The sequence below is a fragment of the Apaloderma vittatum genome, unplaced genomic scaffold, assembly GCF_000703405.1.
Source record: "Apaloderma vittatum isolate BGI_N311 unplaced genomic scaffold, ASM70340v1 scaffold17576, whole genome shotgun sequence".
Taxonomy (NCBI): Eukaryota; Metazoa; Chordata; class Aves; order Trogoniformes; family Trogonidae; genus Apaloderma; species Apaloderma vittatum.
In genome coordinates, this window is record NW_009721432.1 from 17,764 (window position 1) to 40,599 (window position 22,836).

Consider the following 22,836-nt stretch of genomic DNA (forward strand, 5'->3'; position numbering starts at 1 on the left):
TGCTAGTAGGGTTGGAGACCCTAGGAACTTGGTTGTTCACTATCAGGGTAATGAGAGCTCTGTGCTTACCTGGATGTTCAAGATATGATAAAGACTTTTCTGCTACGAGAGGAAAATAGAAAAGGAAAGAGACCATTAATCAGGGAAGTTCACCTATGTCTATGATCTGTAAATGGTTCTTCTTGTGTCATAGCTTTTTGATATAGCAGTAATATTTATGCTCAATGAATTTTGTGCAAACAGGCTGTAGGCTAGATAATTTGAGGAAAAAATCATGTATATACAGTAGAAGAAACTGCATGCAATAGACTTCATTCATCTCTTTATTGGCAGACTTGGAATACTTAATGTATTCAGATGGTTTGAAATCCGGAGGGTTCAGCCCAGTGGTTTGAAATATGGAGAGTTCAGCCCAAATTCTCTTCTTTCCACCTGGTTTTCCACAGAAAACAAAATGCTGGCTGGAGATTTCAATTTTAAAGTGTGGACAAATTCTGTATCACTACAGATAATACTGCCTCTAAACTTCCATCTGTACCTCCTGCCTCCACTGGAACAGTGTGAAACCTTGCAGAGTTCTTATCTGCTTCCAAAAAAAGAGCTTTCAAACTGGGCTAACTTCAGACAGCTCTCAGCTGGAGGGGCTTGTAAATCTAGGGCATCTCATCCCCATCAGCTGGCACAACCTAAAATGCCAGAAGTTTGGGGAATTGATGAAATTCATTGCTAAAATATTCTAGTGATACAGGTTGCTTTGAATGCTTCGAAAGATGCTGCTAGGCACTGCTCACCAAAGACCATGTGAGGAAGCTTAACCACTGTCAAAACATCTGTTGTCGGCAGCACGGATCATGATCAGCTGTAAACTGGCACCGTGAATAACTACATTCTTTGAAAGCAATGTCCTCTCAGGGCTAAAAAAGCAGGATTTCTCATTTGGATGCATATGCTTCTTTTTATCAAAAAGCCTAAAGAATCTGCCATGGAAGAAGTCTCATTTAGGTTGTAATGTCCATCTCTCTGCAAAGAGATATTGGCTTCCTAACCTGGTAAGAACATGGTTCAGTCTGGCGATATTAAGATACCAAAATAGAGTGTTTTCACATGGTTCTGAAAAGTGTGTAAAGGATTTGAAAAGCCCCACATTAATCTGTGATTTTCTTAGACAGTCCAATCTTATTTGGAATTACTATGAAATTGTGACTCATTTCCATCTACCACTTAATCAAATTGTATTTAAAAGACATTTTAAACCTTGTCTTGAACTAAGTTCCAAAATATTGTGACAGTCACTATGAAGTTGGTGTCTATATATAAGAGCTTCATGGATTAATTTATTATTTTCTTATTTATACACAGCTGAGAAGTAATAATCATCATAATATTAAACAGAGAAAAAATAGCTGTTGGAGCTGATTGCCAAATAATTTAATATTGTTCTTTTGACTTAGGTACTTTAAATCTAGAATTGGTACTTTTTCAGAAAACTGACACTGATGCTGAGTCACTGGAGATGACTCTTCAAAATGTGCATGACCAAATACTTAAACTAGCCAACAGCATTACAGGATTCGCTTAAATGACACTATGTGCATTCAAAAAACTGAATGCATTTTCTATTTGGTGTTCATGTAGAGCAGAGGAAACGCACAGGAAAATCAATTCTGAAACAGTTTACATAATTTTAGGTAATGATTTCCTAACTACTAAGATCATCTTAAAGGGCTTTTATTTTATTTTTTTTTCCTGTCAAGACATACTTGTCAGAATGGATTTCTTGGCTTTTTTTTCATCGTTGAACCTATGCACAGTCATAGCTAATGTCACTTCAAGGGGCTTGTTTGGTAAAGTATTCAGGAATATCTTATTCATTGCTAGGTGCTCAATTAATAGAAGAAGTGAGTGAACAGATTTGTGTTAATAGAAATGTGCTAAATTAGACATTCTAGCAATTTAACTGGTCTCTGCATATGCATGTTGCAGTTAATGCTATCAAAACAAGCTTTCTGTTGTGATAAAATTTCCTTTTTATCTACCACTTTGATGTTCAGAAATGTACATCATCTGTCATTTGATTCATCTCTTCTGCTGTTTAAAGAGTACAGGTAGCAACTTTGACAATTAAAGAGAACATTTTTTCTGAACCCATTCCATGTCCAGACAAACCCCACAAGTGTCACAGTCTGGGAACCAGTAGAATGAATTTGTTGCTTATGGTTCTGACCAGTGGAGCAAATGTGTCCCACCTGTAACCAGGACTGGCGTGTGAAGCAGTCTTGGTGGCATCGGAGAGATTGCACAAATTCCTTCTAATGTGAGTAGGTGGCTTCTAGACTTTTCTCTGTTAGTAAGGCAATATCAGTAAGCTCAACCATATATGTTCAGATGTTAATCTTCAGGATCAGAAAAGTTGGTTTGGGTATGAAAAACCCTCTGCTAAAAAGGGAAGCATTTAACAAGGCCTCCTTCCCTTCCCTCATGAGCGTCATTAGCATAAGTGAGAACTGTGTGGATTGATGGGGAAAATGTCTGTAAAACCCTTCTGCTCTTGAAAGGCAGTGGATGAAAAAGAAACAAAAATTCAGCTAAGTATTCTACTTCAAGTTCATTCTTTTTAAAGAAGACATCCAGCATCTTAGAAAAAAGTTAACACTGCTCTTGATGGGAAGTGTGCTGAGGAAGAAATAATATGTAGCTGGGTTGACTGAATACAGCGCAAGTGGTCTCATAAATGTGAAAAGCAGGTATCACCTTGGTCCCTAGGCAACACTGAGGCTGTAGCAGGTGAATAGGTGTAGTCTGCTCTTTCAGGTTTGGTCAAATCATTTTCTGTGATGCTGTTGTTTTAAACATAAGGTTTATTCTACCTGGGAGGGAAGATTTTTTGATAGATAAGAAAAGAACATCATTATTTCTTTCGGGTTTGTCTCCAAACTACCTTCAGTGCAGTACATATCATAGTGACTTCTGCTGTCCTCCGTCTGCCTGGAGAAAGAGTATTTGTTTTTCTATGATACAACTGTCATTCTAGAAGTGTCTATTGTGGCTGTGGGTAATCGATTTATTCTAGAAATAATTGAACGCACCTTGCATAGGTGGAAAAGTGGTTTTCTATTCTGGAAAAAAAAGAGTATATCTGTCTTCTAAATCTTCAGACAACTGTACTACATTTGATGTATGCCCTGGAGGTAACGGGCTTTGAATTGGGCATTCAGCATATGATTTATTTGTGCCATAATTATCTTTTTGCCTTCACTGAGTGAGGCCATGAGATGGACTGATAAAAAGTCAGTCTAGTGCAAACAAAAGTCTGCAAAATGACTCCAAAAAAGTGACTGTTTTCAAGTATCTTCTTCACCATCACTTCTTTACAGTCCCTGAATGGTTTTTAGTCTTCTGCAAGAGCATAAATAAGAGGATAGGAGTGCAACATCAGCTCTGAATGGAGCTTCAGTGCTGCTGTGGGAAAGAAGCTAAAAGAAAAGTTCTTTAAATTCATTTACGAATCTTTTGAGGACCTTGCTCTATAGATCTAAAGTTTTCTAAGATCTGTGGTGTCTGCAAGAGGGACGGAAGGGCTCTTCACCTTTCTACTCCAGCAACTTTCTAGGAATCTCCTATGGCACCAGCAGGTTATCCCTTCCTCCCTCCCTTTCATTTCTGCGTTCTGCCCCTGCCCTATGTAACCATGAATCCTAATATCTCAAGAGTTCTTGAAATTGTCCCACTTGATCTCAGAGACAGCTTGGCTTCATCACAATGGAAAACTGCTCACAGAGGAAATTGTACCCAGGGAATGTGGGAATAGCCTGGTTAGTGCTTTCTTGTTTCTTTCTTGCAATACTAATACTCCCTAGCAGTACTTCTCCAAAGCAGACTGATGAGCAGCAAATGAGGATAGAGTCATATTGAAACTTACTTCTTTTTATTATTTATGACTAATATTATTGATATTAAGTATCTTTGCACTTTTCAGTAAAAAGGCACAATTTATAGAGCCTGCAGAAATTGTAGCCATGTTGCAGAGAGAATTTGATCTTTGGTCTTCCGTTTAGCTAATTAATCTTTTGCATTTGTTGCTGTTGTTGCAGTCTACTGCATGTAGTGAACAAAAATATTCATTCAGTCTTTCAGTATTGAGCAGCACTTTTATTTTGTAAAGTAATTGCTGTGTGCCTTGAAAGTTCACAAGGCATTTATAATACATAGCTTGTGAAAATCACTCAAAAGTAAAAAGTGAAAATGCATCCAAAATTATTACGGTCAATTTCTTATACTCAGAATGCTTTTTCTAAGCTACAATTGAATTTGTTCTGTAATTTCACTTGGGAGGTGGAAGAATATTAGAAAAATATAGAATAGGCTGAAAGAAACATTTTAAGTTAAAAAATAATATAGTGCCTATGAGCCAGCATTATGGCAGTAAGACAATGGCAATTACTAAAGCCTGTTTCAGTGACTCATAGCTTTAATTTGTGGTTTGCATCTAGTTTACACTGTCAAATCCTTGTCATACTACAATGATGCTTTATATTTGCATAGTCTCTTTCATCTAAATGATTTCTGAAGTGCTTCATATGTTGCTTCATGTACAGCTTACATCACTTAACTCAATACTTTTAATACAGCTATCTCTGCAGTGAAATACAGCAGCTATTTGTGTCCATATAGTACAGGCTATGCATGGTTTAAGAAAAATCAAATTCCGTAGAAGATATTAGGGAGAATGTAACACGAAGTTACCTTTTGCCCTTACCACAAAATTAAATTGGCAATTAAGTTACTCACGTGGTGAATTCGGAAACTGCGGTTGGTCAGGTCCTCTGTTTCAGCCTGCCAAGCTCCCCAGTAGCAGCCCGCTTTGGCCACTGTGCTGAGATAAAAGGTGACTGAAGAACGAGCAGTATCACTTTGCCCAATGCACAGATGTTATGTTAAATAGTACTAGTACTTCACCTGCCTAGTTTGTGAAGACTGATGAGCTCCAAGTGCCATCTTACTTGGTTCATTGTTAGCTGGACTTTGTGTCCCAGTGAATTCCACAAGAAATGTCCATTACTGACATTTATGAGATTCTTAATCATTATTGCTTGAGGATGTAAACCTTTGCAATCACTCTGACAGTTCTTTTGTACTTGGAGATACTCCAGATACAGAGCTCTGGAAAGCCCATTGTTTTCTCAACAAATAAATATTGGCCACTCAGGTGCACACATACTGAATGATGGGTGCAAAGTAAAAGAGACAAAGAGCAAGCAGATTGCAAGAAATTGTACAAGCTTGTCTTCATATTTTCAAGAAAGTAGGTAGACAAAATGTAGTTGCAAAAGCAGTGGACTTCATTGGAGGGGGAGAAGTACAATAAAATTTCTCTGAGGAATTTCTAACAGAGACATGTGAATTAATATATTGTATTATTTTTCATCTTTTGTGATATATAGATGAAGAAACAAACACATGATAGTAGCACAGAATACCTTCAACTGGAATATGCCCTGATAAATGCAAACTGACATGCAGTTTTAATTTGTTTGTTCTCGACTGGGAATCACAGCATGCAGAATCTTAATGAGCCGTGGGGTAGTGATAACCAACCCCAGACACGTTTATCTGGCATTGTGTTTACTGCTTATTGCAGCTCTTTAGTTTGGGTATATCAGTACCTCACTGCAAGACAGTTTTTTGGTGGCCTCAGAAAGGTACCGAGGTTACTACTGCCCTTTCATGCTGTTGCTGGACGGTAAACGTTCGGGTGATTCTGATGCAGTTAAGTTCATTTGTTCTTCTGTGCTCTGAGAAGCCAGTAAAAAAAATCTCACTTGCTAGAGAAGTTTTAATAAGGCTGTCAGATACGAATCCAATTTTCATACCGTTTAGGTACCATTTCCAGTTTTGTTGAGAGGCTGAGGTGGGGTTAGTGCCTGGACTCTCAGGCTGGTTTTCCTTGAGCCCATACAGAGCCATTTTGCTGTTCAGTGAGATCTGTCACTGCTGTGCCGCACCAGTTCGCCCCAGAGCTTAGTGTGGATTTGGTTCGGTGTTGCACCCTGGCTCCACCAGGAAACAGCTTCTAAAATTGAGCTGTGGTTCATTTGTTTCCCTACTGGACTTCTCTCTTTAGCTAGCCTTTGATGCAGGCCTAATTATTCTCAGTAGGTATGTGCCGTCTTGGATTTCCTATAGTTAGTAAGATAAAGTTCCCAGCACCCTGGAACCAAAATTTTTCATTTTGTCTTCTCAAGTTTTGTACGTGATTTGGAGCAGATTTGTAAGACCCTGGGAAGGGAGGAGTAGAGTTTGGCTGCTGAACTGAGATTCTCTCCTCTGTTCAGGGCTATCCCGGGCTGTGTTCTAACACAGCTGTTTAGTTACTAGTCTCCTTGCCATCCTTTTAATAACTCCTTTTTTTGTAAGAAAGATCTGCTGCTTGCTTTCACTCTCGGAGACCTCCATGCCTAGTGGAACTGTCTTTGTGATCTCTCACAAGAATGTCTGGTGGTCAATATCTGCTTCCAATCAGTGCATCATGACGGCAAACATTTCTCACTCAGTACGCTTCCAGTTCTATTTGTGCTTCCTCACAAGCCACCCTCATACTCTTGGAATTCTTCACATACATCCATCACTATATGTACTTGATGTCTTTCAGTTCCCCTTTAAAAGTCTCATTTTTCTACAAAACCTTGATGACTATGTATAGACTGCTGGCTGCTGTTTGGTCATTGTTTCCTTCTAAGCTGCTATCAGTCAGTCATCTGGCTGTGTTTCTTCATAAGCTTTTGGGTGCAGAAAAAGGAGAATCGGATTTCTTTTCGTCTCTATGCTTATAAAGCTCTATATATGACGGAATTATTAAACTTTCTAGGCTGTACACATGGTAAGCACATTGAGTGACAATATGGCACATCGCTCTGCAGAGCAAGTTAACCTTACACATTCAAATGCTCAGTTGTAGTAAATGAACATAGCTCCTTCCAGCTGAATGCAACTCTGGCCCAGGGTATTTGCCTTCTCACTTATTATTTTTAATATTGGTCCAGGTGATAGCAGTTTAAATAAAGTACTGAACTCATCTGTTTTATTCTTAATTTATAGTGGTGCTTAGGGGATGTGCAGATATTTAAAAAGAGTAAAATCAATTAACTTGTGATCCAATTATTTGTGTTAGCCACTGTGGGGTTTTATTTTAGAGCACTGGATCAGACTCTCACAGTTAAGCACCGTGCCTTGGGAATATAAACCTCTCATTTTGAAATATGATGAACCGATGGTTATATTTTCTCTATTTCCAAATCTAACTCCTATTTTTCTCCTTTCATAGTTTTTAAATTCCCTTCTTGTCTTTTGTTTTTAAAAGAGACACAGTATAAATTGAATAGATTTTTCTAAGTACTACTAAGTCTATTCCTTATGTAAAGGTGGCTGAACAGACAAGAGAGTTCGCCTTCTAGATAACATATACTATATTTATAAGGACCTCTCTATTTCCAAAATCTGTGATATATTACATTTTTCACATTCTAAATTTTGAGTAGACCCATGTGACAACCTATGTGATATGATCATTCTGGTTTTTCATCCATCTTGAACAGATTTTGGTCTTCAAATATCCTCTGTTTATATGGTCATCTCTAAAACACAAAAAATGCTAGGGGTGGGTCTACCACTGTGCTTGGAAATATTTGGCTTGGCATAGCCTTTGCCTGTAGACATTGTCATCTCCTTAATCTGCAGGTGTCAGAAACTCTGCGGTTGCATGCCCCCAACAAATCTGTGTGCCCTTTCTGCACTAACTCACTGCACTTGAAGCTACTGAGACCCTTTCATAAATAAGGAACAAATAAGAATGCAGAAGACAGCCAGCCCCAGCTGAGATACCTCTGAATTAGATATCCTTAAACTGACGTTCGATATTTTTTTAAACTAGCTGACACGTTATGGCAACCTTTTCCACCACAGTCTGGCGTTGGTGGGGTAAATGTATGTCACGGATGGAGTGATGCACGTCACTCATCAGAGAGAAGCAGCAACGTATTTGTTGATACAGGACAGGGAGTAAACAAAGTTCAGTAGCAAATGAACATTAGTTAACAAGGTTCAATGGTGAAGTATGCTTGGGTATTTACTGCATAGAAGACAAGGTCAGGAAAAACTATAAGGGGGGACCTTCCCCTTGAGTCATGAGCTTCAGAAGGAATCCTCTTGCATTCTAAACTCCTCGGAGGGGAATTTGAGTGTGGCTGTATCCAGACTTGGTCCCAGACTTGGTTTATGTCTGAAGGATTATAAATTTGTAGTCAATCCTTTATACCATTCTCTAAGATTTGAAAGTTTCAGTGCGTTTATTCCCAATTCACTTATCTGACATGATAAGGATTCTCTCAGCCTCGAGGAGGAGTAACCTTGAGAGGTGTCCCCCTACTCCAGGGGGAGTTCCTGGTGTGCAGCCTGCTGCCGTGCAGGACAGCTCAACAGGCCCTGGGCTGTCCAGTATTTATGGAGTAAGATAATTGACTTATATTCACACACCGACTACAGAGATTAGTTTTTTACAAACTTGTCTTGAGTTCAACATTGACCAGCACTGTAGTTATGTGGGCCCATTGCTCAAATTAGCCCTTGGCTAATCTTGTTGTCTGTCTCCCCAAATCCCCATGACCAGGCACATCCGTTACAACCACCACTGGTGGGTACCATTTGAGCAGGGTCAGGTTGCAGAAGATGAGAGCACACCACTGCAGCATAATAAATTTATCTCACTGGTTTCACAGTTATGTGTTTGAATAACATAGCTAGATCTTTAAATATTTTACCCTAACAGGTCTTACTGTTCCCAAGGTGATCCAGGGACTATTGAACACTTAATTGAATCAGACTAGTAGATTAAGGAAAAGATTTTACAGAAAGATCAATATGAATTAGGAGCAGATGCCCAGTCAAATCTAAGGGTTAGATTCCTTAGGATTAGGTTCCTTTGGAGTCTAGTCACCCTTTTACATGTCTTAATAGGGTCTGGTATTGAACATTTGTTCAGAAATATTCTGGCTGTTGTGATCTGGATTTCTTGTTTTCTAAAAGCTCAAACTGAGACAATATAAAATAATGCAAAAAATATCAATAAGGCTAATTGCTAATTTTCAGTTAGACCAATAAGTTTCCAAGAGTGCTTTCCAGTGACAGCGTTTTTCTGAGCAGGAAGGAACACTCTTGGTAATCATTCCTCTGTTATTTCCAAGATTCTTAATAGAGCTTTTCTTTTGATTTGTTTCAAAGCAAGCAAAAATATTGTTATATCATCATTTAAAGTTAATTAAACTGTAAATGAGCTTAAGGATCTGTCTAAAACAGAGCTCAATCACAACCTGCTACATATTAACTATCAAAATCAAAAGAATCTTTAATTTTTTTGTTAAATATACCAAAGAAGATAGAAATAGCCAATCATTAATGTCATCCTTTTATAAAATCAGATTTGAGGCTGGAAAGCTAAACTGAAAACGTTTGAGAACATAAGTCGAATCTATTTGAAGCAATGAAAAAAAGGTAACTGAACACAAGGAAATACGTGGTTGTCCCCTCTATATTTTACTGTGAAGAAACCCATTTTACCAACTATTTGTCCAGTTTGTGAAATTTGTATAATAATGAAATGCTATTTCCTAGATTCAGTATTCTCACAAAATCTATTGTAGTGTTATGACTTTGTGTGATCTATAAGACGGGGAAAAGACATTTAGTCTATTCAGGTCTTGAAACCACTTGGGTGATTTTTGCCCTTCAGTGATATATCTCCATCGACAACGTAGCTTTTAAGCAATGCACGTGCACCGAAGCCTATTTGTGTTGTTCGAGTTTGTAATTTTGGCCTTTTGAAGGCTTAATCCCTAGAAGTGCTAAGATTTCCTAATGATCTATAATGGTACTGCTGATGTTCAGCACTTCTTAGGATTAGGTATGTTATCTTTCTGGTTTATCCACTATAAAGCAGGTATTATCTTATCACTCTTATATACAGTGCTTTTAGCACGTCAGCCTCAAGTACTTGAAAGGTGAGGAGTATTATTAAGTCTGACCCTTACAAGCTTTTCCAATGGTTTGTTTAATGTTTTTCCTACATAAATAAGAATGGTGTTATACGGTGTTTGTCTGCGTAGTAAATTAGAATTTTCTCATAAGACTTGGCTAGCTGAATAGTACAGCAGTGCAACAGACTGCACAAGGTCACAGAAAAATTCTTCTACTGAAAAAAAGAGAGTAACACTGACTTTTAGTTATGCAGACAAAGTGGTCACATGAGGTTCAATTATTTTTGTGTCTCTTAGAGAAAGCCCTCCAAAAAAACGATATGGAAACACTTTCTGTGAAAGATGTTTTATGTATTGATATAGGTGGGATAATTTATGAAAATCATAGTCTGAAATATTAAAACTAGGTTGTTTTGTAGTTAATGGTACATTTGCGAGAAGGAATAGGAGATATTAGTCAGCTTCCTCTTCTGCTTAGCTATGAATATATTCCCTTTCTGACAGCATACGCACCTATGCAACGCTCTCAGGATTCACTTTTGCAGTACTATGATATTGGCTGTTGTCTTGTGATCAGCATCTTCCAAAGCTTGATTCCTATCACATTGCTGCTTATCTGCCATCTATTAAATGGAGAGCAGCTATAATGTGCTACCTTATATTTCATGAATGAGAATGTATTATTTAGAGCCTAGAACATTCAGTTTCAGTCAAGGATTACATCTTTCTCCTATTGTGGTAAATAATTAATGCTGACTTGGATATTTCACGTGTGTGTGATTGTAATTGAAAACAGTAACAATTTCCTCTATGTGGTTTTGGTGTTGGTTTTTTTTTTTTTCTAGTTTCAAGCCACTGTAAAAGAGGGAGTCACAGGTGTAATAGTAAACTTAACTGTCGGCGACCGAGATGACCCAGCAACCGGAGCATGGAGAGCTGTCTACACCATAATTAATGGAAATCCAGGGCAGAGTTTCGAAATCCATACCAATCCCCAGACGAACGAGGGAATGCTCTCTGTTGTCAAAGTAAGAGCAATTTGCTGTTGTACTGTACTATTGCTATAAGGTCCACCCACTGGATTTACTGCATGCGAGAAGATGCAGCAAGGCTGTTACTCAAAAATATGTAGTTGGCTACCAGCCCTAGTGCAAAAAATCTGTATAACCCCTTCTTCCCTCACAGTAGCCTTCCTTCTTTAGTCGTAAGGACCTGCCTGCTGCTAACTATATTGCCGTTGTGCTTAAATAACAGCTAGTTTTTCAGTAAGCATCACAGTAATGAGACTTTAGAACAAGTTTTGTTTGTGACTGGGCATACAATTAGAATTCAAGGGTCACATTTTGCTCTCAGTTAGGGAAGACAGATATTAATACCAGGAAAATAAGTGATGGGTCTTCAGACTGAACTGGAGAGCCATCTTCAGTCTCCCATTTCTGAAGTCTCATGAAAAAAATTATTGCCTATCTTTTGATGAAGACAATAAAAAAAATATTGCATATCTTTTTATGAAGATAATCCTATATTTCCTATTTGACAAAACTAAAACAACCAAAGAAAATAGCCCTGGTTTCTGCCTATACCAGAATTTTCTCTGATTGACTTCATTAGAGGAATTTTCAATTCATGAGACAAATGACGTGTATTTCTGTGGTGGGGCTTTTGATTTAAAAGTAGGAGTTGTGAAAATAGTCTTATGTTACTTATCATAAGTAGCTACCAAGTATGACTGATTTATTTGCTAAATGCATATAAATAAATAAGCTTGCATGTATGAGAATTAAATTATATATGTGAGATTATGATTATGATATGGCAGGGAAGTTTATGGTCTTGGATAGAGGGACATCTTTATCTTTCATTAAGTTTATTAAGTTCATTATCTACAATCCGCTTTGTAACTACCATTGTGTCTAATGCTAAACTCTGACCAAGATCAGATGCAATGAATGCTGTTGTCCCTTTCTGGCTAATTCTATCTTCTGCAAGTTGGCAATGGGGTGCAAGGAAAAAGTGTTAAGTACTATCTTTGCACTTTGCATTCTGATTTTATATGTTTTACAGCCTTTAGACTACGAGATTTCTGCATTTCACACGTTGCTGATCAAAGTAGAAAATGAAGACCCGCTAATTCCAGACGTAGCCTATGGACCCAGTTCCACCGCAACGGTTCAGATCACTGTTGAGGATGTGAATGAAGGCCCAGTTTTCCACCCAAACCCAATGACAGTGACAAAACAAGAAAACATCCCCATTGGCAGCGTTGTGTTAACAGTAAATGCCACTGATCCTGACACTTTGCAACATCAGACTATCAGGTGAGTGCAGTACCCTATAATTTTCATCCATCAGAAAGAGAGTATGTCTTTTGTGCCTGAGCATTCACCTTCCTAAGGACAGATTTAAATTAAAGTTGTTTGGGCTCTATATAATAAGAGTTAACGATTCTTTTTTCCGCAATGAAGAGATTCAGTACAATGAGAACAAAGAACTGGATTAGGTGGGGGGCACCAGGCTGTGAGATTCCTGCAGTAAAACACTCAAGTGCCATGAACAATGGGCATAGCTTTGCATAGTGTTTCAAAATTACTTTTAACCTGCTTGTTTACTCTTCTTCCTTCATTAGAGCCAGAGAAAATGTGAAAATTGAAAATGTGTAGAGAAGTGACTTCTCTGTTTTACATATGGTTTAAGTCAGTTTATGAGCATTTATAACGTTCCTCAGTGAAATAATGACTGTCCATCATCTTCAAGGGCTGGGAAAATATTTCCCAGTGAAACACAGAAGCGGCAGTAAGCTTAGACTGGGCCTTGTGCAGATAGATGAAAGTAAATTGTTATTTCTCTGCTGTGACAACATCATCCCACAAATTCACTGTGTTGCTAGAAGCAAACCTAAGTATTAAGCAACGTTTTGTGTCTGCAGTAAGCAATGAATACCAGATTGGTGTTGTGTGTGCTGTGTGAACAGTGTGTATCACTCCCAACGAGTTATGTATCTGTTGAAAATGTGCAGTCAGATGCAAACAAAAGAACAATAGAATTAATAACGTTACTTTTTAAATTTATTTTCAAGGTACAACAACTAGGATATGTCTAACTGCAGGGATATTTTTAGTTAGTTTTTTATAGAAAACTTGCAGGAAGGGCTGATGATTATTTGTAATCAGGAAATCTAGTTAGTCTACTAGATATAACATATTGCATTTCAAGAACTATATATAGTGTATAGACACCATTTGTGCCATTGTCCACATTTAGGTTGAATTTATTCTTTGAACATTGCACATTGAATCAGATTCAAATTACTAATCTCTTTGAAAAATGTGGCTTACGTTGTAAAATTTTCTAAAGACATCTGTACTTTTAAAGCAATTTTCTTTCTTATTCTTCAGCTTGAAGTGTTTTTGCAGACTGAACAAGAATTTCATTTAAAAGCTCAAACAAACTGGCAAAAATGTATTACACTGGAAAAAAACTTGACTTCATGTATTTCTAGGACTGAAAAGCGCATATCCTGAGCTCTAGCTTTTTGTCTGCACACGATTAGCAGTGAATGTTTGTGGTGTCAGCTCTTCTCTGATCTACTGACATTTCAAAGAAACTCAATGTAGAGACAGAAGCATCATCCTGGAAACAGGAGCCGCATGCTCCTATTGGCCAGATAAATGATGAAGGCATCAAATTTAATCCTACTCTAAATTATACCTGTTTAAAACAAGGTTAGCACTGATTTTCTTAAATACACCCAGATCTATGATTTCCCATGAAAAGTCTGCAGTGAGCATAGTAAGTTTTGGACTGCAAATGTTGTAGAAAGGAAGGAGCAGACAGAGACAGTGGTTTTTTTCCTGAATGCATACTTTGGGTGGAAAATAATATTTCTTCCATGGGTGATCGCTTCCAGAAAGAAAAAGAACCTGTTCAAGTTAAAACACATTTCTTAGATTCATTAACCTATTTTTTTCTTTAAGTATTTAATTCCCTCAACAGTTTCCAACTTTTTTAGAATTAAAAAAAACGAAAGAAATCCAGCAGGCCCCATTTTAATTATAACCCAACAATTTATTATTAGAACAGTAATGAAGTTTCTGAAATTTGATTTCTTAATCAGGGATCATTGTTATTTTTGTGCCAGATTTAAGAGTTTAATTTTGGGTGCTTCTTCCCAACCTCTGAAATTTTAATCAGAAGTTTCAAGTGTACATGTCAATGAGAAGTTAAAGGCCAAATTTAATAACATTTTCTACCTTGGGAAATTAAAAGAAGAACCTCACTCTCTGAAATCCATTATTAACAGTAGATCTTAATTAAACACAGTTATAGTCCTCAATATTTGTGTGTGTGAAGAGATTGGATTCAGTATTTTTCCCTTTTTCGGATTCAACAAGTCCAGGATATTCGATAGTTAGACTTTTAACTACATGTAAATAAGTTGTTTACTGCAGTGTATTTATAATTTTTAATTAAAGCAACGTTGTTCTCTGGTTTCATGGTTTATCATGGCAATATATTTTTATTACCTAGTGTGCCCTTGGATTTTAAATTATTTATGTAAATATATTATTGCAGTATTTATTCTCCATAAGCAATGTGACTCAGTGCTTTAGAAACATCGTCACAAGAAAAGTTTATTATAGCTCTATAGCATATCTAATTCATTAAGTAGAATTAAAATGCGCTGTTTGAAGCTGGAGAACGTAGAAATGGAACCCAAACTGCAGTGAATTTCATGACAATATGAAAGACTGCAAAAAATATCTGAAGCAATATATGCAAATAAGATATATATATTTATTTTTGTGTGTCTCTGTGTGTGCACACTTTTTTTATCTGCAGCTGAAGTCAGCTGACCCCACACAGTAGAAGTGGTTTCTGGAAGTGTAGGTACCTTGTCTTAGTGGTGAAGTCTCAACTGTAGAAATTTGAAAGTCAGTTTTTTGCTTGGAAGCTGACATCCTTTTATTTGATTCTGGTCTCCTTGTATCTCCATGTCATTAATTTAGTGAAATTACATAAATACGAAACCAGTAACTCTCCGTTTGTTTGAGTTTATCACTCCACGTTAGAATAGCCTGTGATGGATCCAGATGCCTGTTAACCCACAGCCTGGACATTTGACTGCCATAGCACTGCCTTGTAGTGGCTGCGTGTTTGATAGCTCTGCTAGTCTGGAAATGGGAAAAAAAAAAGTCAAATTTACCATTATCATAATTTCCAGAAAACAGCTATTGGTTTGTCTATTTCTCTTTCCATAAAGTGCATTTTTCTGTGCTTCAAACTAAGTGTATATGTTACTGAGGCTCATCATTGAACATCAGACCATAGGGATGATAAGGCTGAACCTAACAGACACTGCATTAAAAGTGGTCATGTTTGTTTATTTGTCATTGCACCAAGAGCCACGGGACAATGGACTGCCCATTGGGAATAGGAAATTTTACTATTGGGCCACATTTTGCTTTAGAGTTCATCATCATAACTCTGGGTTCAGCGCCTATGGAGTTGGTGGATGTCAGTGGAAATGTCCCAAACCCTTACTGGTGGCAACCATGTTCTGCACGCTCTTTGTCAAAAAAAAAAAAATGATTGCCTAGAATTCTGTAAAATAGTGCTGAAACTACACTGAAGTGTCATCTATGGTTTAGTGAGTTTCTTCCAAATCCCAAATACTTGAGAAAGCTAAAGAGAGTTCACTGTTACTTCTCTTTGCTGCCAATCACCACCCTTACATGTAGTGAATATATAAGCCATGAATTGCAATGGCAATTCAAAAAGCCTTTGTCTCTTGCCAGGATTTTTTCAGAGACCCTGAAGCCCATCTAAACAAGGATGAGGCTTCAAATCACATATTTCACCAGCACTTAAGGGATCAATTTTGCATACTTTGTTGCCTGTCAAGCCTTTTTAAAGCACTTTTGTTGCAGCAGAGGTCAATAATCTTGCTTTTTGGGGATACACTACAGTCACTTACAGAACTACTATATAATGAGAGAGGGATAGAGTCTTAAAGAGTGAATGCTTATGAAGTAACACACTTAGTCATTGTTAAATATGTCTCCTAGAATCTGAAGGACTTGTCTTTTATTCCTAACAACAGGAGATTTGTTTTCCTTGTGCAGACAGAAGAATAGTTGTATTGTTATAAATGAATGGCTGAGCCATGCTCTCAGCATGCAGCGCCAGAATTTTTCACTCTAAGTTACACCCAAGAGCATCTCAAGTTGGCTCTGCAATTTTATTTATGGCCTGCCTGAACCCAACCATTGGGAATTTGTAGTACATCTCTAGATCTGAAGTTGCTGTATATTGGACAGTGCACATTCTGGTTTTTTTTTTTTCCTTTCTCTCTTTTTAAGTTAGAAGGAAAGACAGGTAGAAAGGCAAGTGGCTCAAAGCAAAAAGTGTTGCCTCTTCTGTCTTTGCTGCAAAATTTTGAAACACAGAAACACTCACTCTAGAGAGTGGCATGTATTGGGGTATCCAGCAAGCAATGCTGGAAAAGAAGAGATTCAATCAGTTCTGGAAGAGGGAACTTGGCCAATTCTCTCATGCTACACAACTACCACCTATAGTTGTAGGTACTCATTAGTCAACTGTTAGTTTGACAGAATTCTACACAATAATTCTGCACAATCCTTTTGTTTCTTGAATGTATTAATACTATCTATGTAGGCAATCACTGTGAAACACATATATAGGTTACTGTCATGATATTAACAACTGAAGGGAAAAAATAATGAAAAATACATTCTTTTTTTTTTTCAGTTATTTCTTTATTCTCTTCCTATACCCGTGATCACACTGATGTAACTCTAGCAGGGTGATATTGGCTTAAGAGTAAAATTTGGCCCGATTTTTCCTTTCAGGAGATGGTTTGTAGCTCATTGGCACTTTGCAGATGTGTCACTGAGTCTAAATTAATGTGGAGGAAGCCACTGGTTAAAAAAAAACAACAAACAAACAAAAAAACCACCACCACCTCACAATGTTTGTCTCTGAAGTCTCTGGTAGGAGCTGCTGAGATGAGACTGAAAAGAATAAATGACTGGAGCAAAATTCCAGGGCTGAGAGAATTAAAACATCTGCCAAATCTGGAAGCCAGGTCCTATAAAAGCTGTGGACAGCATCTCATGCTGACTATTCAGGAAAGCTACTTGCAACCCTGTCAGCTTCAATTTCAGAGCTATACTATTACAGGACCTTCCCTTCCTCAGAGTAGTGAACAGATGTTGACTGTCTGCTTCCCAAAGCTTGTCACTCGCCCCTTCTCTTTCTCGTAGGCATTGCTTGGCTTGCTTAATTCACAACATGCCTGTCACCATCTCCCTTTTAGCACCTTGTCTGCTTTTCTATATCTTAATTTTTAGTGCTCAAGGACAATCCTATCTAACTGGTTGGTGCTAAGCTTTGCTATGCTGGCTTTTGCCTTGTAGGGAGATGGGGGAACTCCCCTACTTACTTTGTCTTATCTGTGCTAACATCTTGTCTTACTGCTTGGTTCTTTCTAGCAGTTGCCAAGGTTTGGGAGAAGGATTAATATACATCAACTGGTTGTTATAGAACCTATTTTTTCCTTACCTTCTCCCAGAGGAGGCAGAGCAGAGAGCGAATTTTCACCTAAACTGAGTGAGGCAGTTCTCCTGAAGAACAATGTCCCTTTCCTGATAAAAAAAGATCAATCCCTCTTTCTTTGATTAGCCCCTGAAAGAGCAGAAGTGTCTGAACTACATTATTAAAGACTACTTAAAGCAGGGGTACCAGAAATTCACAATCCAGTGATTCAGAGTTTCACAGGGAATCCAGCTACCTAAAGCCAGACTTATATCATTCCTGGCAATACTTGTTAGAAGATCATATTCCTAAAACTTTCCATCTGCTCTACTCTGTTTGCATAAATCATGCTTAATATGTTGGTATAAAAGCTATAAATGATAGAATTGAGAATCTGTATTTCTATGTAATAAAATAAGCCTTAGAAACCAATTTTAACTTCCCTTGATATTACCTTAAGAATCCCAAAGTCTTGATTAATAAGGATGAATGTAACATTTAAGGGGAGTTTAATTAGACCCTCTGTCTTTATCCTGCATAACAATATTATGCAACATTATGATTTCAACCATGTCAGCACTCAGAATGAATGGCTATGAACTGGGCAATTATAGGGCACATTTTTCATGTCACTGACTAAACAATATTGCAGATCTTGAGAAATATGACAATAGGATGTATCAGTCACAAGTTATGCTTGCAGTGGAAGTCAGATCTTGACAATAACTCACTTTGTCATTACTGTTCTCTTCTAGTTTCAAAAAAGACAGGATTTTGCCTTTGGAAGAAGTGAAGAGTATCTTGATTATAATAAGTTAGCTATCAAGTTTGAGAACACTGTGTGAGGAGGCAACTTGACAGGGAAGGGAGTGGTATGAATTTTTGTTAATATCTTAAAGCCATTGAGTCCCTGAGTTCCCCTCAGCCAAGTTAGATCATGTATGCACGTCTGCCTGTACTTACAACTTTCAGTTGTGCTTTGACAGAAATTTATTTGGACTAATACATAATTACTGATTTGGTAATATGTAAGATTGTAGTTCCAGTGACCAGTGTTATTTTAGATAAGGCAAAATGTGGAAAATCAAGCACTCAGCTAAAAGATTTCCAGGAAGACTGGTAATGCATCTAGCCCAGAATCCTGTCATCAAGTGGAAGTATATAATTAAGCCATTCTTGTTCTTCTCATGGAGTTCAGCATTGCTTTCTTTAAAGCAGGTCTAGATCTCAGATGAGACCAGAGCAGGTGTTGTGTGGCATTCATGTCCTGGTTGGAAGAGGGAAATGCTGTAATTCTGTCATAGCTTTTTGCCTTGCTGTGAAGATATGAGGTGCTAATGTTCTTTCATTAATTTGCCATCTCCACAAGAAGGACATAATAAACTGTGGACACACTAAGTTCAGTGGCAAAATTCCCACTGAATCTGGATGTAGAATTCAATCTCAGAGTAGAATCTTTCCCAAATACACAGAATTTCTGTCATATGTTTACAGCCAGTGCTGAACTGCAAGATGGTCCTAGTCTGTGCATTTCAAGGCATAAAGAATCACATCTTCTTTCAGACTCACAGTTATCCGTGGAGTGGAATTTAAGTTCAGTGAAGAAATTGTCAGAAGGTTTAAGCACTCATTTTTACTAAATGGAGCTCTGCAATGTTACTGTAATAGGAAAAAAGTCTTGTAGAGTTCAATTGGAATTTTTCTATTAACTTAGTAATAAGGATGACAATTTCCCTAAAATAGTTTCTGAGTAAGAGTGAAATTATGTACTTTGTTAAGCAGCAGTAAGCCCGCAGATTCATTCTTGGTTCAAATGTGAATTGCTGGGGACTGACATCTTCTTAATTTTGTGATCATTATACTCTAGGTAAATATGCCTACAGAGACATGCATAACTACTCTACATGTATCTAGATAATTATTACCCATGTGATCCCTTGGGGCAGCTCCACTGGGTAGTCCTTAGCATAGCATTGCCTTGGAGACACTAACCTGGCTCACCCAGATTTCATTGATTAGTCCAAACCCTGGAGAATTTTTACATGTTTACTTGCTTTAATGCGACTGGCAGAGTAATGTTTCTTCTTTTTCCTTACAAATGGGAAATTTCCCATAGAATTCTACCTGACTAAGGCCCAATCTCTCCTTGGGTCATTGGTAGCATTTTATAAGTAAAAACCAAATGCACTCACAGAGTTTGTCAAATAACACTTCAGGGCTAAACCAATAAATTTTTGTATTAGTATAGCACGAGTTTTGCAGCTTCAGAACGGAGCCTCAAAAGTTGCTTCTGGCCCTGGTATATTCTAAGTTATTAACTAGTGTTTGAAACACTTTCTAACAGAGAAAGAAAACAACACTACCTCAGATTTGCGTATCTCCATGTCAGTTGTGTTAGTTTGACTCATGGAAACTGTTACAGAGTTTAGATTTTTAGTACAAGATAAAAAAGAAGGAAAAGCCCATAATGGCTTTAGTCATTGTATAACTGTAACCCTTTGAATGACTCCACCTTTGTGCATTTAGGTGAGTTTTTATTTTCATCTTCTTTAATTTCACGGCAGATACTTTTAGTTTTAAAGGTGAGGCTCTCAATTTTTATCTGTCCAACTGAAACATTAAAATTTATCCCACCATGATACTATGGAGACGCACTGAAGGCAGCTGGCGAAACACTCAGAACACTAATGACAGGAAAAAGTGCGTGAGAAATTCATCGTTGGCCAGCGTTTTTCTCAAATGACATGCATTTGTCATGTTGCTTAATGTATATCTGGAAGGGGCTTGGCTATTATAATGATGAACATGATATAAAAATAGTGCTGTATAAAGTAGATTTCTTGTAGGTAGTATATCAGAGCATGCATTCAGATGGAGGCATGATACTTACCCTAAAAAAGAAGTTGCTTTCTAACCTCCAGGTGAATACTACTGAGCAGTGTTCAGCACAGATTCGCATTTTATGAAATAAAGGTTAATTTTCCCTATAAAGAATATCCTTTAATTTTCTGTTTCTTTGAAAAACATGGAGTTGAAATATATATAAAAGCCATTTTCTCAATTACTTTATACCTTGTGTCATGCTTTTCTAAATATTTAGCAGAATTTAATTTCTGTCAATATTCTCTATTAATATTTACATGTATAGTACTGAATTTGGCTTTAATAACGTCAGACAAGAGATGTTACAATAAGTATCACCTGAGTGAATACAAGTGAGTGTGGAATCTGACTTTTAATGGCTTTGTTCAATAAATGAAAGGTAGCGTTTCATTTTTCTAACATCCCTTGAAGGCACAGGCAGAAGTAGGGAGGAACTCAGCACAGCAGCTTAGAACAAATGTAACAGCCTAGACTTGATGACATTATAAATAAAACAACTAAGACAATCTTGAAAAGTGGTAAGGGCCAGATAGGTAAGAGAGAAGTCCATGGGGTTTAAAGTGCATTTGGACAGCTTGAATGCCTGAGAATCTGATTCATAGAGATTAGAAAAGGTAAATCACACTTCCCTTTTCATCTGTCTCAGTCATTAAAGAGAGCAAGTTAGACAAAGGAAACTGGACTAAAATAAAGGAAAAGATGCCACACGTTGCTCTGACATTTAGGACAGAAAGTGGTTGCATGGTTTTTGTATAGTTCAGTGTAGGCTGTCAAATAAACCTCAGATAGGAGATTGCCTATTATGACCAAAAGAATGAAAGAGATTTAATTAAGTTTCTTCTGCAAGAACTGCACCCATGCAGCGCATAGCATATTCAAGATCAGCTCAAAAAAATGAAAACTTTTTTTGTGTTATGATTAGCCAGGAGTAAATGTGCCTTTTTCTTCATACTATTGGATTGGATGGTAATGTGAATTTTTCCTGAATATTGTGTTGTCACATTATACTCACATGCTACTGATTTTCTCACCTACCCTTTCCTTCTTTGTTACTGAACGCTACAAGTTTGGAAGGTATTTTACTTGGTGGGTATTAATTCCTCTGGGCTACGTAACTATACCAAAGTGTAAAGACAGTCTATTTTCCTACTATGAATACATTTATTTTTAAACAAAGCTAAACTAAAGAACTAAAAAAAAAAAAAATCTTAATTGCCGCAATAGTAATTCTGGAGTGAGATATTTTATGGAATTAGTTGAGTTCTCTTTCTATGGAAACAAAGCTATTAATTTGTCAGCTCTTCACTGATTTTTCAGACCCTATGAGAATTTCCAGTTCTTCCAGATAAAAGTCAGTCCATTAATCAAACCTTAGACAGATTTGCATATATTTTGCATATAGACATTGACATAAAGTTAACATTGTCATGTTCATGTATTGTAAGATGGAACTGAAAGATACTGTGATGCTGAGCAATGGTAAGGGTACTAGGATATAAATTTAACACAGGTTTTTACGTAAGTGCCTCTGTAATTTTCCAAAAGTAATACCAACACAGAGTAATTCTCTCATATCTGTGTGAATAACTCATAGAATTTCCCTGAGAAATTCTTCTTGGACAAATTTATTTGCATGTGCTTTTGTGTGTATAAAATATTTTTCATGAAGAAACACTAGGAATTTAGAGGAAATACAGGAAAATGTAGGCTACTAAAAAAAAAGTTAATAAAGGTCTCTTTTCTTTGAAAAAAAAATCCACATCCTTGTTTCCTACTCTTGCACCGGCTTTTGGAGCATTCGACTAGAATAATAGACACTTAGCAGATCAAATCGTGAACAAGGAGTGTTAACTCCTAACTAACTCATTGATTGGCACCCAGCTGAGACCAAAATCATTCTGATCTGACTTTGTTTTGTTCTAAAATATTTTGGCAGAGCTTGGAACTCCACATATCCCCTCCCTAGAAGTACCATTGAGAAAGTCCACGTGAAGGGCTTGAGCCAGGAGAAGCCTTTTGTTCCCCATCTCCTCCTGCCAGTGCCATGTACCAGCAAAAAGCTGAATTTCCAGCACACTGCTGTTGCTTCTGCCCAGCTCCCTGCATCAGAGATCTGGTGTCAGGAGGGGAGAGACTGAGTGGTGTTTTGTTGGTTTAGAGCTGGCTTCAGTGCGGCGGTGGGTACAGGAGACAGGTTAATCAAACCATCCAGCCTTGCTGATAGAGCTCTACCCAGAGGCACCCATCGCAGAGGTACAGAAGCACAAATATAATGGGAAATATGTCAGTGTGTGTGCTTGGGCCGGTGTAACGGGGCACCGGTGGACAGCAGGGCGTTGCGGGAGCTGCCAGCCCTGGCAGCAGCAGCAGGGGG

General features: G+C 37.6%; 1 protein-coding gene across 1 annotated transcript in view; it reads left to right on the forward strand.

Annotated features, from left to right (window-relative positions):
* Positions 1 to 10,870: 10,870 nt before the first annotated feature.
* CDH13 (cadherin 13) overlaps positions 10,871 to 22,836 on the forward strand; it is a gene marked incomplete at its 5' end in the record, with an annotated part of 55,593 nt that continues 43,627 nt past the window's right edge. The window contains 2 exons of the mRNA XM_009871398.1: positions 10,871 to 11,053; positions 12,090 to 12,343. Coding sequence (XP_009869700.1) covers positions 10,871 to 11,053; positions 12,090 to 12,343 — 437 coding nt within the window. The remainder of the gene's footprint in view (positions 11,054 to 12,089; positions 12,344 to 22,836) is intronic.